At 41.1% G+C, this 20,791-nt stretch overlaps 2 protein-coding genes across 3 annotated transcripts in view; one reads left to right on the top strand and one right to left on the bottom strand.

The window, feature by feature from the left end:
* The window catches only part of SQD2 (sulfoquinovosyldiacylglycerol 2), a 276,296-nt gene that overhangs the window by 96,075 nt on the left and 159,430 nt on the right, over positions 1–20,791 (bottom strand). The gene's annotated exons all lie outside the window — the stretch shown is intronic.
* On the top strand, positions 2,402–6,931 carry LOC149148589 (uncharacterized). Its single transcript, XM_089441038.1, has 3 exons — positions 2,402–5,311; positions 5,412–5,553; positions 5,689–6,931. Exons 1-3 carry the CDS (start codon positions 3,589–3,591, stop codon positions 6,149–6,151), a joined length of 2,328 nt encoding a protein of 775 aa, XP_089297164.1. The 5' UTR covers positions 2,402–3,588; the 3' UTR covers positions 6,152–6,931.

The raw sequence follows: 20,791 nt of genomic DNA, 5'->3' as shown, positions 1-20,791 counted from the left end.
CCATCCTCATCTGGGCCCTGGATCAGCTGCCATCCCTCACAAAGTGCTAAGGTCGACTGGGGGCATGTCGGTTCAAGGTGCATCATCCCAAAAGTCATTAAATATAAGGCAAAGTGTCAAGACTCAAAACGATGTGGGTGTTGGAGGTGCCCAATGTGAAAATTTCAACTATTGCAAAAACTGGAAATTATTCTTCTAACTATAAACTAATTAACAACGTATTTGCCCACACAAACAACGAATAATTCACAACTGCAATTTTCACCAAATTAAATTTTGCGGAAGATAAACTAGAATATGAGAAAATACTGGCACACACAAAAATATGACACATTTGTTTTTAGACGAAATTCCTTAGAAAAACCCAACTTGGGAAAATCAGTGCAGTCGCTGAGGGTTTTTATTATTAAGCAACAGTGAGAAATTTGAGTACAACTGGATGTCAAAAACTGGAAATCCACAACAAGAAATAGTAGCCCGAATTATCTAAGGGAATTTCCCCTCCTCCACAAGCAACCACGGCAAAACTCGACTTCACAAACTCGTCCTCCTAGACCCCTTGCACAGGCCTATGCGCACTGCTTGTGCAGACCCTTTGACATCTAGGCCAAAACCATTGTTTTACAAAACGGCCGAATCGACTCCGACTCGGCCGAGTCGAACCGAGTCAAAGGCCTGGGGAGTGACTCGGCCAGCTACCCGGTTCGGTTGACCGAGTCACATATGACTCAGCCGAGTCATCCAATGACTCGGCCGAGTCATATGTGACTCGGTCAACCCGGCCGGGTAGCTGGCCGAGTCACTGTTGGGACGGCTGGGCAGCGTAAATGATAAAAAAATTCATAACAGAGACTTATATATTGCAAATTAGACGTATTGGAGCATGCTCTCACCACTGTTAGCTTCAGAATGCTGAGATATTGTAACAGCCTTTTGTATTGATCATGATGTTAGAACAGACCAAAGAAAATGTTCAAACAATGATCATGAACGAATGTCCTTAAGTTAATTAATTGACAACCGCCGATGTATATAGGAATTGGATGCCTCTTAATGTGTACTGTGTGTAGAAATTTCACTTAGACGTTTTATGACAGCAAGAAGGACAAGTGAAATCACAATATAATGAGATAGATAATTGCTATTGTTAACAATGATTTTTCAATTTGACAAATTAATGCATCTGAAAGATAACTCACAAAGAGAGAAATAATGCTATCTACTATCGCATAAGTCAACTAACAATGAGCTTCCGAGACAAAAGGAAAACACCAGGCCTAAGATATGGTACAGTGAACATTGAATCAGCCTGGATATGAATGTTGGACTCCAATTTGGCAATGTGACCCCTTCAGAATGCAACGCTGAGCCTGCAATTACAAATTTATTGGCCCTGTACTGTATACATTAAGGAAGAGACCTTGTAGATGTTGGTGGCTGAGGGAGACAACGCTGAACAAGGCTGCAGAAAAGAGAAATAAGCCTTTTAGACCTGTGATAATGCCCAATAAACCAGTGGCCAGGGTAAGGAAAGATAATCAGGCCTGTAAATCAACAAGGATAGTCACAAATGACAAATTCTCAATGTAAACTCACACCAATCCCTCAAAAATTCATCTCTAGGCCTGTAAATAAAATATCAGTATATATTGAAAATATCGCCGATATTTCGGCGAAAATCGTAAATATCGCGAGATTTTTACCAAAACGAAATTTCGGCTGTAATTTCTCGCGATTTTTTCTAGTTTTGAATTTCTCGCGATATATCCGAAATCTCGGCGATTTTTTTACAAATATCGCGCGACGACCCTAAAAATCGCCGGCAGCATTTATAAATTGGGGTTTGGCCTCGTAAATGAACCATTTCTGTTTCGAGTTTTCGTTAGAGCTGGAGCCTGGAGACGCTGCGGAGGGTTTTGGCTGCGGAGGGTTTTGGCTGCGGAGGGTTCCAGTTTATGTGTTTAAACTTTACAACTTTCCAAATTCCAGGTATGCGTGCAGCGTAATACGTATTCCCCATTGCCCAACCGTTAAAACTTAATACTTTGGCTGCGGAGGGTTTAATATTTGACCATAATTTCAACACTGTGTTCCATACCACGTATGATCTCATCATTGTGTATGACTGCGTGGTATATTATTATTATATGAATGCCCAGCGTATAACTATATACACAATGCCCAACATATATACATAATGCATTGTAAATTTGTATGGATTGCGTGGTAGTGTTGTGCGTTATATGGACTGTGTATAGCATGGTTCCATATTCATATGTTTGTGTATAAATGAATGTGAACAGCTTATAGATATATAGCATGAATAGCTTTTGATATATGAAGTTCATTGCTTGTGTTGATAAACAAATTATAAGAAATGCCACAGTATAATGCAGAGTGAAGTGACACCAGTTTTTTACCGTAATATGCATCATTTTTAAGGCAAAAATTATCACAGTTTATGCACAGTCTTTTGAAAAAGCTGAGTGACATTGCATTATTGGCCTCTAGACATGAGCAAAATGCAGTTTAGCTTTAGGAAAATGCAGTGAAACTACTTTCTATTTGCTATGAGGTCCATAAAGGGTCTTTGAGACATGAACTTTTCTCCCTCATATTTATTGTTAGCGATGATTACATTAAAAGACATTCCCAAATTGTTACAGCTGTATTGAAGACCACTCCAAAACACTTCGGAATATACCTGCAAGGCTGCATGCATTCTGTAAATAATATCACTGTAATGAAGTATCGAAAAGGCACAAATCTCTGAAATTGACGCAGCCCAAGTCACTCAGTGAGTCAGTCTATTCTCAAGCAGCCACAGACCACCGTCATGACTTAAAGAGTGGAAGCCTATCTATGTCATCATCAAGCCCGAATCCTTCCTTGAACCAATTATAGTGCAAATTCAAGATGTAATTCAAATCAGATTCCTCCAAGCAACAGAGTTTCACATAGAGACTGTAGCCTAGTGGTGGTCACTGTAGCAGCCTATCAGTAAATTTATATGCAGCTCTTCGTTTATTGTTCATGAGTACAGAGAGATCAAATTTCTATTGTTGTTCAAAATTCAAATGATCCTGACTGTATTAACTTCTGGCAACTGATAATGTATTTGCAGCAATGCATTCATGGTTTGCTTTGAAGTTTGCATCATCTTCCACCTTCCGTTATAGAGGTAAAAGGAGTACATCAATTTGACTGGTTGACAAATTACAATACAGCAGCCAGCTAACCAGACCTCCAGTGACAGCATGACCTCCTGGGGTCATAACTTATAACTTTATAAGTACTAGAGGAAGCCAATGTTATCCAGTGAGCTTTGGGTAGAGCCCATACGTGTGTGTTTGTGTTTGTATGTGCTGGCACAGATTGTCTTAACCCTGGATTTATGGAGGAGGGATTTGAACCTAGAGCTTTTTGATTGCTGTCAGAGCTTTTCTTCAGAATTTTATAAATTTATATATTAAAAAAACAAGGGTTATATATTACTTAATAAGTTATTAAGTTACTAATTCCAAATTTGTTTTGGTGCTGTAGGTTTCCTTTTGAGTTAGCGGCTAACAGCAATACAAAAATACAAATATGCCAAAAAACTTGGACCCATTTTGGGAGTATGGGATCCCTGATGGTGGGACAAATCGTGCATATCTTTCATGCAAATTGTGTGGGGACAAGATGACAGGTGGGGTTACACGACTGAAATACCATCTTGCTAGACTCCCTGGACATGATGTTGGCATTTGTAGAGTTTCTAGTCCGGAGCTTATACGAAAAGCTCTTGAGGCAATTGAAGAAAAGGACAGAAAGAAGGAAGAGGCGGAAAGAAACAAAGCTGAACGTGCAGGTAGATCCTTTGGGATATCTTCTCATGATTTTGATGTTCAGGGTAGTGGCCCTACTGGCGCTAGTGGGAGGGGCTCCACAACTGGCACACCATCACATGCTAGTGTGAATGTGAGGTCATCATTTTTTGTTCCACGAACAGGAGCTGGAGCACAACCTGGCATAAAATCGCTTGTCAAAAAAAAGGAGAAGGAAGAAGCAGATAGAGTCATGGGGAGGTGTATTTATTGGAGCGACTTACCTCTCAGCATCACAAAAACCAATCCATTTTGGCAACCAATGTGTGATGCTATTGCTGTTGTGGGCCCAGGGTACAAAAGTGCCACATATGAGGAGTTGCGGGGGCCAATTCTTCAAGCAGAAAAAGAGGACATCAACTCTAGATTGGCGGAGTTGAAACAGACATGGGAAGTCACTGGATGCACAGTGATGTCTGATGGTTGGACAGATAGGAAGGGTAGGACCCTTCTAAATTTCTTGGTACATTGTCCTAAAGGTACCATGTTTATTAAATCGTTGGATGCATCAGAACATATCAAAGATGCAGCAACGATATGTGAGTTGTTAGATGGGTTCATTCAGGAGATTGGTGTGCAGAATGTGGTGCAAGTCGTAACAGACAATGCAGCTAATTATGTGTCTGCCGGCAGAATGCTTATGGAGAGGCATCCCACATTGTTCTGGACTCCATGTGCAGCGCATTGTCTTGATTTGTTGCTTGAGGATATGGGGAAACTCTCCTTCATCAAGGAGGCAGTTCATATGGCTAGGAGCATCCCCAAGTTTATTTATAACCATGCTATTGTTCTTAGCCTTATGAGGAGGTTCACAGGAAACAAGGAGTTGCGGCGTCCTGCCATCACACGTTTTGCCACAACCTTTATTACTCTTCAGTCTTTGCTTCGATGTCAGTACGAGTTGAAGCAAATGTTTGTGTCTAATGATTGGCGTGGTTGTAGATACAGCAGGAGACCTGATGGGAAAGCCATTGAAAAAATGGTGTACTCTGAGACATTTTGGCGTGGAGTAGAAGAAGCATGTGCAGTTAGCGAACCTATAGTAAAGGTTCTTAGATTGGTGGATGGAGAGAAGCCTGCAATGCCTTATTTGTATGAGGCCATGGATAGGGCCAAGGAGGCCATTCGTTCCTATTATGCAGACAAGGGTTCTGCTGGCCTTAATAGGCAGATGATGTTATGGGATGTGATCGATAGTCGGTGGACAGGGATGCTTCATCGACCCATTCATGCAGCAGCACTCTTCCTCAACCCTGCATTTGCATACAAATGCAATTTTCGTTTTGATGGCGAGGTGATTGAAGGGCTCCATTCCTGTATTGAGAGGATGGTACCTGATTCTGAGGTTCGTCTCAAAATCAGCCGCGAGATACATAATTATCAGGATTGTGTTGGCCTATTTGGCTTTGATGAGGCCATTAAGGAAAGGGCCCTCTTCATGCCACGTAAGTGACAAGTCATCACTCATTAGAAATTATAAATTTGAATTTAATTATGTTTTAACTTTTAAGTTTTTGAATTTTTTATTTCATTATTTTGTTGTAGATCTTTGGTGGCGAAGCTATGGTGCAAGGGTACCAAATTTGCAAAATTTGGCTATGCGAATCTTGAGTCAAACATGTAGCTCTTCAGGGTGTGAGCGCAATTGGAGTGTATTTGAGAAAATACACGCCAAAAAGCGCAACAGGTATAACTTTGAACTCAAGCCTTCAGTTGAGCAATTACACTTATTGTAATTTTTAATTTTTAATTTATGACCTTCAAGTGTCAAGACTCAAGAGTCAAGAGTCAAGACTCATTACTTTTTTTGACACTCTTACAGGTTGGAGTTCGCACGCCTCAACGATTTGGTGTATGTGCATTACAACATCCGACTTCGAGTGAGGCAAATAGAATCACCAGTGGATCCAGATGCCATTTCCTTAGACAATATTGATGTATTGTCTCCGTGGAGGGTGGAGTCTCAGGAGCCCATATTGGAGGAGTCACCTTCATGGTTGGAGGAGCCAGTGGCAGATGATCCATTAGAGCAGGGGCAGCAAGAGGAGGACTCGGAGTCAGAGGAGCAGCAGCACTTAGAGGAGGAGCAGGAGGAGCTGGAGGAGGACACTGCGGGAGCATCAGCATCAACACCATCTGCTATAGATATAGGAGAGCATAGCTCCATGCCTATCACTCATTATTTGACATTAGGTGCAGAGGCAGTGTCAGGGCCTTCTACTACTAGGGGCAGGCCTGACAAACAGCCCATCATGTTTTCCCGTAAAAGGGGGAGAGGGCAGTAGATAGATAGCTGCTAGTTTTATTTGTTATGCTACATGTAACTCATGATGATGAGATACTTTTATTATTATATGTGATGTTATTTTGTATTGGTTCTCCACATTTGAGTCCTTGAATGGACAATTATCAGGGATTAGCACGATTTGGTATCGCCTTTGATATATCATTTCTATTTGACATCATATATATCAGTGTTTTCTTCATATTTATGTGCCAATGTGTTTATTTCATGTTGTTATTGCTTTATATGTTTAAAAATCTGAAAAAAATGAATATAGTATGCATTTTTTATGCTTGCTTTTGTTGTTTAAATTCTGAACATGAAGATGTTGCTTTAAAAATTAAAATAGTTTCTTGAGTGTTTGCTGCGCACTGTATAGTTATACTCATTTAATGCCAATTTTTTGTTTTTTTTGTGCCCTAGGTTTGAATTAGTTCACTACAAGTACAAATGTCAAATATGCCAAAAGCTTTGGACCCATTTTGGGAGTATGGGGAGGCTGTTGGTGGGGCAAATCAGGCACTTATATCATGCAACTTGTGTGGGACCAAGATGTCAGGAGGGATTACACGATTGAAATACCATCTGGCTAAACTCTCTGCATATGATGCAGATGTCATGCCTTGTATGGTTTCTAGTGCAGAGGTTATACAAAAAGCTCGTGAAGCAATTGCTGAACAAGACAGAAAGAAAGCTGCTAGGGAGAGGCCAATGGTCTCAGATAGATAGCTGCTAGTTTTATTTGTTTTGCAACTTTTGCTACATATAAGTTTATAACTCATGATGATGAAATACTTTTAAAGTTTTATATATGTGATGTTGTTTTGTTTGAGTCCTTGATTGGACAATTATCACTATCAGGGATCAGCAGGATGTGTGATGTTATTTTAATTTTTGTTTAAGTCCTTGATTGGACAATTATCAATTTATCACTATCAGGGATCAGCAGGATTTGGTATCGCCTTTGAAGTTTGATGTATCATTTCTATTTGATATCATATATATCAGTGTTTTCTTCATATTTATGTGCCAATGTGTTTAGTTCATGTTGTTATTGCTTTATATGTTTAGAAATCTGAAAAAAAATGAATATATTATGCATTTTTTATGCTTGCCGATATTTGCCGATATTTTGCCGATATTTTCGCCGATATTTCCGATAAGATATTTTCCAGACCCTCGCCGATATTTTCCCGATACCGATATTATCAACACTGGTATATATGATTAACAACAATAAATCTATTAAACCCCCAGCGTCAAGGGTAAATGTCCCCTTTAAAGTTGTAATAGGGTTTGATACCCTCGGTGCCTGCAGCTAGGTTTCTTTTGGCAAATGTGGGCCAGATGGATACAAAGTTGTCTTCCATCTATATTATAATGCTGTGTGTTTGGAAACATGAATGAAAATCTTTAAAATTATGTTTAAAATATTTAAAATTATGTTTTTTAATAATAAAAAATAAATATTTAATGTATTTTTTACAACGACCGAGTCATTGAAATCGAGCCGGCCGAGTCATTACCGTTTCGGAGTCGGAGTCGGAGTCGATCCTCGGCCAAGCCGGAGTCGGAGTCGGAGTCGTAAAACATTGGCCAAAACTGCCTCTAATCAAGTCGTTCTGCCTAACTCTACTACTGGAAACTATTCCTCGGCCTTCTGGAAGACTTTCCCAGCCTCTGGAGGCTGAATCGATTTCCCCATAGCTAAATCGAGTTGCCCTCTAAAGCTGTCTGCGCAGTCCTCTACGCAGCCTCACTGGGAATAAGTTGGCCTCTTGTTGTTGCCTCTCTAAAACTGGAAAATTTTCCACTGAATCACTATCCCTGCCCCTCTATGTCTCTGCTTCCCTTCTCTGGTTCGAACTCTTCCAGCAACTGCTGCTGATCTCTGGAGGATCGAACTGCCCAAGGAAATCAATCTCAAGTGTGTGTTCTCCATCTACCCATCGACCTCCTCTTATAATCTCCAATTGGGATTCCAATGGCCAAGATTAAAATATAATCAATGGTTGAGATCATATCTGGATTGATCTATGTGAGTTTCTAAATGATTCACACCTTTCTCAATTAACACTGACTAATTAACCCTTTTCCTAAGTTTAGACTTAGGAAATATTTAAAAATAGGCTAATAATCTAATTGAGACACTTCTAGGTGGAATTTCCATAAACAATTTTTGGGTTATGGAAAACTCCTATTTTGAGCCTCTCCACAAAGTTTCGAGACTAGAACACCTTTGATGCTACAAAAGCTAACACTCCCTTTAGCAAGGAAGGTGTTATAGTGTTGCATTACTGCTACAACACCCTGTCTCTGTATCACCCTCTGTCATGTTGTTGATATCTGGACACTGTCACTACATGCCACTACCCACCAACCATTGCGCAACTCTGATGTTGCATCTGTGCTATTGTTGACATTGTTGATTTTGCTGCCAACTCTGCATCTACACTGCAACTTCCTCTTATCTATTGTTGTTGCAATTGTAACGACTACAAGTAAGAAGCATCTGAAATACTAAATCAACTATGTCTTTGTGTTGCATTTGTCTCCTGAGCATCTGACTGCTACTAGGTTCTGCACCGTCCACTGAAGAATCTGTTGCTGCTAACTCTGCACCAAACCACCTGTGTTGAAGAATCTAGGGTACACATAATTAAGAGGGATTCTTCTTTAACATGATAACAATTTCTGAAGTACTTAAACAATTTATCTTAACTTGATATTTCATTTATTATTAGTGTGTGTGTTTACTTCATCAAACTGCTACCAAAACAAAAGAGAAAAGAACACAAATATTTGGCTTTCTGCTAGGGCCAAAACCTCTCCCTCTTGGAGAGGAAACCCCACACAAAATTCTTCTTATAGAGATTCCATTGACGAATACCAAGACCATGACCCTTAACACAATCTGCCTCTCCAAGACCAAGACATCAATCCTCTTTCTGGAACACTGCTGAGATCGTCATCTGCACCACTGCTGCATCACTGAGATCCCTGTTGCATCACTGAGATTGCATCTTGAGATCTCAGGTCCTTACTGAGATCATCCTCTTCTCTGCTACCATGCCAATTTCATCACATTGTTGTTGCATCTTCAAATGATGTTCTTCTTGAATGGGATCATCAAAGATCATGATCCCATTTTATATCCATGCTAGAGATAAGGTTTCCTTGTCTTCATTATAATCATGATTATGAGCTTGTCTTCATAAGATCATTACTTCACTGAGTACCTGTTATACTTAATATAAACCCAGTTCAATCAAAGTCAGAGTGTGATATTACACTCATCATAACTATGATCTAGATATGTGTCAAGACTGTGTGTATGTGAGAGATCACTGAGATACACACATAGACAGATCTAACTACTATGATCTCTACCAAGAATAAGTATGTCGAGACAGAGATCTAGGATCATTGCAATATCTAATAAGTTGAAACAATAAGGGTTCTGAGATACTTCTCAACATATACATATACCTTGGCTGCACTGCGATAGGTCGAGACTGTGATCATGCCAAATTTGTCATGCTCCTTCGTTGTTATGGATCTAAGACTGATCATATTATTACTGCGGCTTACCAGGACTACGGTGACATTCTTGTGTCGAGGATAACCATCCAACTGAGGTCCTGACTGCTCCTCCATGTATCCAAAGTGTAGCTTGACTTCACAGGCATGCCAAGAGAGTATTTGGCCCAGTACATAAATTATTGTTGTGTCCTCATCCTATCTCCGAAATCTGGTCATGACTGCACCTAATACCCTAGCCGAGGTGCAGTCAGACCTTAATACGAACCTACTCCTCCATGTGAGATTTCAGAGAGAGAAATATGCAAGTTTTGTAGCTTATCTTTGCGAATACCATGACAGGGTATTTATAGTGGTGAGTGATCCATATTTGAGCCGACATGATCCTATGAACCGACATATCATTTTCTTTGAGTTGACACGACTTCCACTTAATGTATTTAATTTCCTTTTAATTCGTTTGGGAGCCGACATAAGATTTCTTTGGTATTTTGCTTGCAGACTTCAATGGGCTTGCTTTTGAGGTATTGATCTTGGTCTTGGAGGGTTGTTACACAACTTTGTGGACTTGTATATATTTACATAGGCTCAAGAAGAGCTTTCATTACATGACATGACTTTTTGATTGTTGAAATTTGGTACCGGAGAACAGGTGGTTCCCTTAGGCTTTGATCTTTGGCCTAGGGAAAAGTGTCCAAAAGGAATTTATTTTTTCCCCTAAAGTAACTTTATAATTTTTATAAAGTTAAATCTAATTTAAAAGTGACTTTAAGTGATAAAGTTACTAAGTCTAATTTTAAAGTGACTTTTATAAAGTCAATGAAAAATTAGAAAGGAAAAGTGACTTTGGAAATAAATGACTAAGTGGGTCTTTATTAAAGTGGGGTGAATTAAAAAATAGAAAGTGAGATTTAAATGAGCATTTAATCTCAGCCATTGATCTAAATCTATTTCAGCCATTGGATTTAGGGATCACCCAAAAGTCACTTAGGGTTGGGTTAAGGGAGGAAAAGGAGAAAAAGATCATTAATTCTTTCATGAGCAGATTGAGAGAAGGAGAGCAAGAGAGCAAGGGAGATTTCTGGACAGCTGAAAGCGGAGTTACAGCAAAGCGGAGTTTCAGCAGCTGAAAGCGGAGTTACAGCAAAGCGGAGTTTCAGCAGCTGAAAGCGGAGTTTCAGCAGCCGAAAGCGGTGTATCAGCAACAGCCGCGGTGTAACAGCAACAGCCGCGGTGTAACAGCAACAGCAGCGGTGTATCAGCAAGGCTGAGATAAGTTGTAAAAGTCTGTTTGCTGATTTTTTGCTGAACATTTCTCCTACTGTAAAAAGGCATTTTCCAAAAATAAAGAAGAGCTTTCAAACTGGTTTTCCCCAAGAGTTGTAGGGGGGTTTTCCAAGGTCAAGTTGACCAAAAATCTCAGTGTTTAAATGTGTTTTAATGGCTGTTTATTACTGCTAATTTTTATTTCTGCAATTTCCAGCATTCTGTAAAATTTCCAGAATTTGTGTTTTCAGCAATATTTATTTTTTCCAGCTTGTTGAATGTATGGTTATGGGAAAGGGCATTTAACTACATGAGAGAAATAAGGTGAAACTGAAAACCGGGGTGGGAAATGAGAAATTTCTACATGGTATCAGAGCTTGAGTGCTAAAAGGCAGTTTGGGACAGCAAAAGGAAAAATTACAGTTGCTGATTTTTCACTCAGAAAATTCCAGCAAGCTAATTTTTCATAAACAGTAATTTTATCTTTACCACAGCAGTGCTATTTTTCAGTTTTAGGACAACAGGATGTCATTGGGATTAAGGGTGGAGGATAGGTTGGATGGGCATACAAATTACAGCGTTTGGAAGGAGAGAATGCAGAGTATCTTTGAGGAGGCAGAAGTCTGGGATATCATGGTGCATACCACACAGAACCCTGTTGTTGTGCCTACTGATGCTACTCAGTTGGCTGCTTATAATAAAAAGAACAACAAGGGTAAGAGGCTGATTCTAGACGGAATCAAAGACCATTGCATTCCTCATGTGAGAGGAAAGAGCAATGCCCATGAGATGTGGACAGCATTGTCCAATCTCTACCAGAGTACCAATGAGAACCGAAAAATGGTCCTGAAGGAGAAGCTGAAGAACATTAAGATGGGTAATGATAGTGCAGCTGGATATCTCACAAAGATTACCAATGTGAGAGATGAGTTGGCAGCGATTGGAGAGGCCATTCCACCCACTGAGTTGGTGCGGATTGCAGTGAATGGCCTCCCCCGTTCATGGTTGAACTTTGCTGATGGGGTTTGTGCACGTGAGACCCTTCCCACATGGGAGAGGTTTTGGGATGATTGCATTCAGACTGAGATCAGGAAAGGACAGCTTGGGGCAGCCAAGCCAGTTGAGCAGGATGAGGACGTAGCACTGGTGGCAGGAGGCAAGAAAGGCAAAGGGAAGAAGCAGGCTTCCACAAGCAGTGGTGGGGGCAAAGGCAAAGGTAAAGGTAAACAAGGGAACACACAGAGGGACTATTCCAAGGTGAAGTGTTGGAATTGTCAGAAGATGGGACACTATGCAGTTGTGTGTCCGGAGAAGAAGAAGAAGAAGGGGAAGAACCAGGACGTAGCAGCTTCAGCAGAGATTGAGGACTTTGCAGGTCGTTTTGACCGGGAGTTTGCGTTCACTACATGTGAGTCCTCTAGTGCAGGATCACCTGCCACACAGGTTCAGAGGGAGCATGCTTTTCCCTCGACTAGTGGAGCATCTTCAGGTATCTGGTATGTGGACAGTGGGGCTTCACGTCATATGACAGGAGTCCGTGAGTACTTCTCAGAGCTTTCAGAGAGTGGCACTGATATTGAGGTAGTACTCGGTGATGACAGAGTTGTTAGAGCAGTCGGGGTGGGGACAATGACATTTCAGAGGGAGTCCAAACCTCCCTTGAAGGTGTCAGAGGTTCTTTATGTGCCAGGGATGAGGAAGAACCTCATATCCGTCTCAGCTTTGGAGGACAGAGGATATGAGGTACTGTTCAGGGGAGGACAGGTGTTGATGTATCCCAGGGGCACTCCAGCTGATTCAGCTAGAGTGATAGGTGTACGCCATGCAAAGGTATACAAGTTTGCATCCCAGCCCCTTTTGGCATTGAGCAGTAGCACCGACAGCAGAGCTAGCAGTTCTGAGCTGTGTGAGATTTGGCACCGCAGGATGGGACACATGTATCATGGAGCCTTGAGGACATTGCGGGAGATCACTACAGGTGTGCCAGATTTCAGTACTGATCACTTTGATACTTGCACAGGTTGTGCTATGGGCAAGTTTTCCAAATCCCCTTTTCCCAGCAGTGACAGCAGAGCGACTGGGATACTTGATTTGATTCATTCCGATGTGAGCGGTCGGATGTCTCATGTTTCCTTGAGTGGATATGAGTACTATGTTGTATTCATTGATGATCATTCCAGGAGGACCTGGATTTATTTCTTGAAGACCAAGAGTGAGGTCTTCAAGCGGTTTCAGGAGTTCAGAGCTCTTGTGGAGACACAGACAGGTCGGAAGATCAAGTCCCTGAGGTCGGACAATGGAGGAGAGTACACCCTTGGAGAGTTTGTTGACTATTGTGCGGAGGCAGGCATTAGGAGGGAGTTCATTGTTCCTTACAACCCCCAGCAGAACGGGGTTGCGGAGAGGAAGAACAGATCCATCATAGGGGCTGCCAAAGCCATGTTACATGATCAGGGGTTGCCATTGTTCTTGTGGGCAGAGGCCTGCAACACAGCTGTTTACTTGCAGAACAGGAGTCCGTATCGTGCCTTGGGGCACATGACTCCGGAGGAGGCTTTCTCTGGGAAGAAGCCTGATATTAGTCATCTTCATATCTTTGGATGCATTACATACTCCTATATACCCAAGGAGAAGAGGACCAAACTAGAGCCCACCGCAGAGAAGGGTATCTTTGTGGGCTACAGTGAGACCTCAAAGACCTTTCGGATTTACATTCCTGCACAGAGGAGAGTTGTTGTCAGACGGGATGTGAAGTTCGAGGAGGACAGGGCCTTTAGGAGGTCACGGGAGTTAGAGTATCTGGATCAGCCAGACCCTCAACAGCAGTTGAGTCAGTCGCAGGGATCCAGTGGGCAGGGATCAGGAGGATCCGGAGGTACATCTATGAGGATGTCAGGTCCATCAGTGAGCAGTGGCTCGCCGAGCCAAAGGGGTGGTGCTCCGGGCAGCATGCAGAGCAGTTCACTAAGGAGTCCACTGATGGAAAGTTCACACGGTACCTCAGCTTCTACAGGTTCAGGTGCAGGCAGGAGGACAGCAGACACACAGTCAGGAGTTCAGGCTACTGATGGTGATAAGGAGGAGGAGTTTCATTCTCCTATGGGAGAAGCATGCTCAGGGAAGAGGAAGCCCAAGTGGCTTCAGGACACCTTGAGAGATGCCACATCTGTTGCTAAGCCGAAGAGGCCGGTCAGAGAGAGTAGACCACCTGAGAGGTTTTGTAGTTATATGGCGATGGTTACCAGCATCCTTGACTCTGAGCCTTCTAGCTATGAGGAGGCAGCTAGCCAGCAGGTCTGGAGAGAGGCCATGCAGGAGGAGTATTCTTCTATCATGAAGAATGATGTTTGGGAGGTGGTGCCGAGGCCTGAGGGCAAATCCGTGGTTACTTCCAGATGGCTTTACAAGGTAAAGCATGCTGCAGATGGCAGCATTGAGAAATTCAAAGCGAGGTTTGTGGCTAGAGGGTTCTCCCAGGTAGAGGGAGTTGTGAAGCTTGAGTATATTTCCACTGATGAGCAGGTTGCAGATATCCTTACCAAAGCCTTACCACGGGGCAAGCATGTCTACTTCAGAGACAAGATGGGTGTGGTGAGAAACACCTTCCTCGGTAAGAGGGAGTGTTGAAATTTGGTACTGGAGGACAGGTGGTTCCCTTAGGCTTTGATCTTTGGCCTAGGGAAAAGTGTCCAAAAAGAATTTAATTTTTCTCCTAAAGTAACTTTATAATTTTTATAAAGTTAAATCTAATTTAAAAGTTACTTTAAGTGATAAAGTTACTAAGTCTAATTTTAAAGTGACTTTTATAAAGTCAATGAAAAATTAGAAAGGAAAAGTGACTTTGGAAATAAATGACTAAGTGGGTCTTTATTAAAGTGGGGTGAATTAAAAAATAGAAAGTGAGATTTAAATGAGCATTTAATCTCAGCCATTGATCTAAATCTATTTCAGCCATTGGATTTAGGGATCACCCAAAAGTCACTTAGGGTTGGGTTAAGGGAGGAAAAGGAGAAAAAGATCATTAATTCTTTCATGAGCAGATTGAGAGAAGGAGAGCAAGAGAGCAAGGGAGATTTCTGGACAGCTGAAAGCGGAGTTTCAGCAGCTGAAAGCGGAGTTACAGCAAAGCGGAGTTTCAGCAGCTGAAAGCGGAGTTACAGCAAAGCGGAGTTTCAGCAGCTGAAAGCGGAGTTTCAGCAGCCGAAAGCGGTGTATCAGCAACAGCCGCGGTGTAACAGCAACAGCCGCGGTGTAACAGCAACAGCAGCGTGTATCAGCAAGGCTGAGATAAGTTGTAAAAATCTGTTTGCTGATTTTTTGCTGAACATTTCTCCTACTGTAAAAAGGCATTTTCCATAAATAAAGAAGAGCTCTCAAACTGGTTTTCCCCAAGAGTTGTAGGGGGTTTTTCCAGGGTCAAGTTGGCCAAAAATCTCAGTGTTTAAATGTGTTTTAATGGCTGTTTATTACTGCTGATTTTTATTTTTGCAATTTCCAGCATTCTGTAAAATTTCCAGAATTTGTGTTTTCAGCAATATTTATTTTTTCCAGCTTGTTGAATGTATGGTTATGGGAAAGGGCATTTAACTACATGGGAGAAATAAGGTGAAACTGAAAATCGGGGTGGGAAATGAGAAATTTCTACATTGACAAATAAATAGAAACCTGAAGACATCAAGAAGAAGTCTTTGATCTAATTACACTTCTTGCTCATGAAACCCATGAAGCAAGATATATAAAATTAATTTATTACATCATTTACAAAGATCATGTCATTATGAAGACCGAACATAGTTACACTTTCTTCAACAGCCTGCTCTGTTGTCAACACTGCATTTGTGCTCCTCAGCGTCTTACTGCAACTAGTCTACAACTGTGACTCGGGAATCTGACTGCATCAACTAACACTGATCCATCCTGCTACTGAATACTGTGGGCCCTCGTTGCAAGGTAATGATCCATGAGGACACCTCAATGGACCCTGCCCAAACCTTTGCACTACTATGGGACTATAGCTCCAAGTCGCCCCACCTCACTCCTAGAGGTATAGCTGCTAACATGGCAAAATCTTCCTCCAACCTGGAGGACAACTTGTTTATCTCTATGGATGTTGTCGTCTGGTCCTACTTCTCCTACTTGTCCTTCTTCCTGACAGGTCACTGGGTACTGTAGTGGCCAAACTCACCACATTTGACGCACTTGACCATAGATAGGTCCTCCTTCTTCTTCTCGTCCCTGACTAGGACACTTTGATGCTACGGCCACATTCTCCTCTTCCCCATCACCCATCGTGCCCTTTTTGTTGCTTCCATTGATGGTACTCTTTAATAGAGCTCGCCTCAACTCCCCCTGCTATATGTCTGACCACATCCTGTCCCATCTAGGCAATGTCTCAGCCCAAGATACTTTGAACAAAGACTTGCCACTCCTCTGAGACATTGTTCAGTAACAACCGTACAAGCTCTGTCGGTTGAGGTGCTTCCCCAAAGGCTGCAAGTTGATCACGGACCTCCTGAATCCTGGTGAGGAAGGGGTCTATGCCTTCACCCTTTTGCATCCTGATGCTTCTCAGCTTCCCTTGCAAGAACATCTTCCGCTGCTCGGAAGTATTCTGAAGTAGCTAGTCGAGAGCGTCCCACATCTCCTTGGTAGTGCACTTGCCAAATATATGTGAAACTATATGGTCTCGGACTCCATCCTATGAAATTTCTGAATCTAACAAACCAGAAATCATACTGCAGTAAATTGATTTGCATTACCTACTTGTGTTCTTCATTTAACAAGTTATTTTCAAAAATATTCAGAAAATATTAATGCAAATACAGTGTAGCCTACACCACTATACAGATCAACTCCTAAAAAACAAATGAGACAACCACACAAAGGACATACTTATTTTTGGACTAAATGTCCCCAGAAAAACCCAATGTGGGAAAACCGATGCAACAGCTCTGAGGGTTTTCTATTATTAAGCAATAGTTTTGAATACAAATGTTGGTTGCCCTCCCGACAAAGCAGTGACAGAGAAATACAATGGCGGAAAACCCGAGTGAGTTTTACCTCACATCACTTGGCAGATTCTGGCAGCAAAACTGGCTAGCCCTGACTACAACTCCATTGCCCCTTCGCAGTAACTGTGTGGGCCTGTGTGTATCTCTCTAAGGCTCTACATCAGCTCTTCTGCCCACTACGTTAGCTTTCTCGGTTGTTCCAGCAATTCCGGTTCTCTACGTGGAAGGAAACTTTCTCCCTCTCCGCTGACCCTTCTAGCTCTGCATCAAGGCTGCGTGGGCCCAAGCTGGCCCAGCATCAGCTCCCCTGGCTACTGCGCTGCCTCCACAAGCTTCTCTTCGTCTCTCTATCAGTATTCCCGAACTATCCCTGCCCCTCAACTGCAAGATATCCCCAATCGATTTTCCTCCTCAGAACTTCTCACCTCAGAAAATCGATTTCCTCAATCTCTCTCTCTGTGTCTTCTCCAACTGACCCCAAGCCTCCATTTATACTTTTCCTATTGAGAAATCAATGACCGAGATTAAGTCTCTCATCAACGGCTAAGATGAAATTAGACTTGATCCTCGTCTCTTAGAAGCTTCTCACCCATATTTTCATTAATACCCATTGATATTTTAATTTTCCTCGGTTTAGACTTAGGAACCCCATTAAAAATATTAATTATTTTAACAAAATACAATCCGGGTGGAATTTCACTAAACGATTTATGGGTCTTGAAGATCTCATGTGTTCTAGCCCCTCCACAAAATTTCGGAGCTAGATCACATCCGATGGTACCCAAAAATCAACACTCCCTCTTATCGAGGAATGTGTTCTAACAATACTTCCCAGTAGAAGTATCACACTAATCCACGGCATCGGTCCTCTGCGATGTTGATGCTCAGCCTGTTGCCCCTCATCCACTACGTTGTTGCAATCTGTGTTGTTGCCCATGACACTACCACTGTCACTGCTACATCTGCACTGCAACTCCCTCTCAATATGTTGCATTATGCTGCCCATAGCACTGTCGATACTAACTGTTGCACTGCAACTCAGTTGTTGAGAAGTAAGCAACTGAAAATCCACCCTGTTGACCACTACCGGTCAACTCCCCATGCAGTACACCCCCTCTTTTCTTGGCAGAAAGGGGTTGCACCTGATCGACATGTCCGTGCCATCCTGCAGTCATCAGCAGCTTGATCATTTTGATTGTAAACCCAGTCTGCATGTATGAATTGTAAATAATCCTAGCAGATATGAGTCATGTATGTAAAATTGCCTAGGTGGACCTAATTTTCTAATGGTAATCTACGTCCCGGAAGGTTTTTCGTCTCACCGATCCACGATCGGCAGAGTTTTCCTTCAAACCTGACCCCAAAGCCGGGACGCATTTTGTCATTAGAACTTTAGGAGAATCCTAGTGTGTTAATCTGCTAGATTATAAGCGTGTCACACAAACTGGGTGATTTGTGAGGGTCTGTATTAAGTGGGTTTGTCCCCTTGAGATGTAAATTTGTAAAAGTCATCATGAAATGTGTCTTGAGGGTCGAAAAATGTTTTGAATCCCCTCATGAGTCCTAAGTCCTAGGTCCTAGGTGATGTTTCCGAAGGCTTAGTTCGATGATCCATTTTAAAATGAATTAAAAAATTAAAAAATGAATAAAAATAATAAAATAATAAAATAAATAAAAATTAAAAAATGAAATAAATTAAAAATAATAAAAAATTAAAAAAATAAAGCAAAAACCCTAACTAATAAAATAATAATATTTTAAGTGAATGCATGCAAAATATTATTTTTTAATAAATCAACGGATGAGATCAAGAGATGTCTTGATCCTCATCAACGGTCGAGATCATTTCGACATGGATCACTCGAACTAGCCGTTGGAGTCATTTCCTTTAAGTAGGGTGCTAGGGGTCATTTTCAGATAAATTGGAATAAGATCTGTGAGTCTGGTACTGAGGAAGCTCTCTTGTAAATCTGTTTCTGGTTAATAAAAGAAGACTTTGGGGTCCATATCTTGCTGGTGTTACTCTCTTGAAATGCTGTGAGATTGTTTAATTTTCTGCATATTTTCTTTTCAGCCATTAATAATAGCTTTTTGTAGAGTATTGTGGGCATAGGTATCTTGTCCACTTGCTAAATTTTGAGTGCTGTTAGGGTTTCTGAAGTAATGGCAGGTATCTCCATTACTGTTTGAGATATAGCAGCATTTTTGCCCTCTTTATTGACAGTTGTTTTGAGTTGTGCAGAAAACATTTTCTGAAGGAATTTTGTGGGCGTTCGGGGAAGTTCTCGGCTGAACCAGCCAACTCCCGCAAGCATTTTTTGCTGAGCCCATTTGGATTTGATCCTGGGTCTATCATTCAGTTTTATTTTCTGATTTGCATGAGAGATTTTCTGAAGTTCTTCACAGTGAAAACCTTAAATTTTTATTTTTAAAATGTTTTCTGTGCTTATTGATGAATCTGGCTTTTAAGGGGCCAAATCTGTAAATTAATCAGCTGTCTTAGGGTTTCAAATTTTCTCTGATCTAGGGTTTCAAATTCTTGCTTTATGCAGTTTTCATTAGGGTTTTGTCTTTTTTGCAATTGCAGGATCGCCATCAAGGTTGACACGCCGACACACTGTGCATAACCAGCAGATTTCAACGTGATGCATTCTTTGGTTGCTGGGTCTTGAGGTTATCCGCCAACGAAAGGAACGATTATTTTTTTTACGCTGGCCTTTCTCTTCATTACGCAGACATTGGATATCAGACGCACATGATTTCAAGCCGCCGACAGTGCCAGAGGAAGCGTGCTTTCAAAATTTCGTTCTACGTGTTTGAGACTTCCGTCCGCCGTTAGAATTCTAGGGTTCGATACAGCGTGGCTCTGTCTTCAGATTTAAATAAGTCACCGTCGTTTGAAAACATTCCGCGCGGATTATGCTTTCATCTTATGCATACACAGTATAGCGACAAATGAGAATTTGCTGAGAGCGCCTGCGTGGTCACGTTTTTCTCAACGCAGCATCGTTGTGAAACTCTGCAAGAAATCCGCTGCCATCTGCTATGCGTCTCAAGAAATCGTTTTGTCAACACGGGTTAGGGAAAATAATCGGAAAATCTCAGGTCGAATCTCACACGTCTGCGTTAAAGCTCAAAATCGATTTCAAGAAATTCGGTTTTTCGATTTGCGTCTCTGTCCAGCTAGCAAACGCTCAGGTAAGTTCCAGGTATATTCATTTTCCTATCCGTCGTTGTCAGCTGTGCCCTCATTCGAATTTTTGCTGAAGCGATTCCGTCATTTTGATCGCCGTCTTCGACTGTTTACATGGTTATATTTGCGGCTAGGGTTTCTCTGTGATATTCGTTCCGATTTCCAGTCTTAGTTTGATGCGTTTGGATTCCATGCGTTTCGATTTTTTTTATCTCATTTACGTAGCTTACTTCCTTCTTGTTTTAATTTTGGTTTCATATATTTTAACTTTTATTTAGATCTAACTTTTATAATTTAGTTTTTAGTTTTAGATTTAATTTTATTTACCTTTTTCTTTAGATGTTATGTTAGATTTAATCTTTTAGATTTAGGTTATGGTGTTATGTTATTTAATTAGATTTTCATTTTATTACAAAGTTTTGTTTTCAATTATATGAAAATTAAAAAATAATAAAAATAAAAAGATTTATTTGTAAAAATTGTTTAGATTTAGTTTTACATTTTTATTTAAGTTTTAGATTTATAAATTTTAATGTAGATTTTTCTTTTGGTTTTTGTTTAATGATAAAAAATAAAAATTTCTATTTTTAGGCTTGGTTAAAATTCGATTTTGTTTTGTTAGGATTTTGAT

This window comes from Pinus tabuliformis, chromosome 9 (genome assembly GCF_031772625.1).
Source record: "Pinus tabuliformis cultivar Carrire ecotype Pingquan chromosome 9, CPIR1, whole genome shotgun sequence".
In the NCBI taxonomy this organism is placed as follows: domain Eukaryota; kingdom Viridiplantae; phylum Streptophyta; class Pinopsida; order Pinales; family Pinaceae; genus Pinus; species Pinus tabuliformis.
Note: the sequence above shows the minus strand (reverse complement) of the source record. Positions and strands in the feature narration are given on the sequence as shown.

Coding starts and splice junctions, on each gene's coding strand:
- LOC149148589 (XM_089441038.1), top strand. CDS start 3,589: ATGCCAAAAAACTTGGACCCATTTTGGGAGTATGGGATCCCTGATGGT. Junction 5,312..5,411: donor AAGGGCCCTCTTCATGCCAC/GTAAGTGACAAG, acceptor ATTTTGTTGTAG/ATCTTTGGTGGCGAAGCTAT. Junction 5,554..5,688: donor CACGCCAAAAAGCGCAACAG/GTATAACTTTGA, acceptor ACACTCTTACAG/GTTGGAGTTCGCACGCCTCA.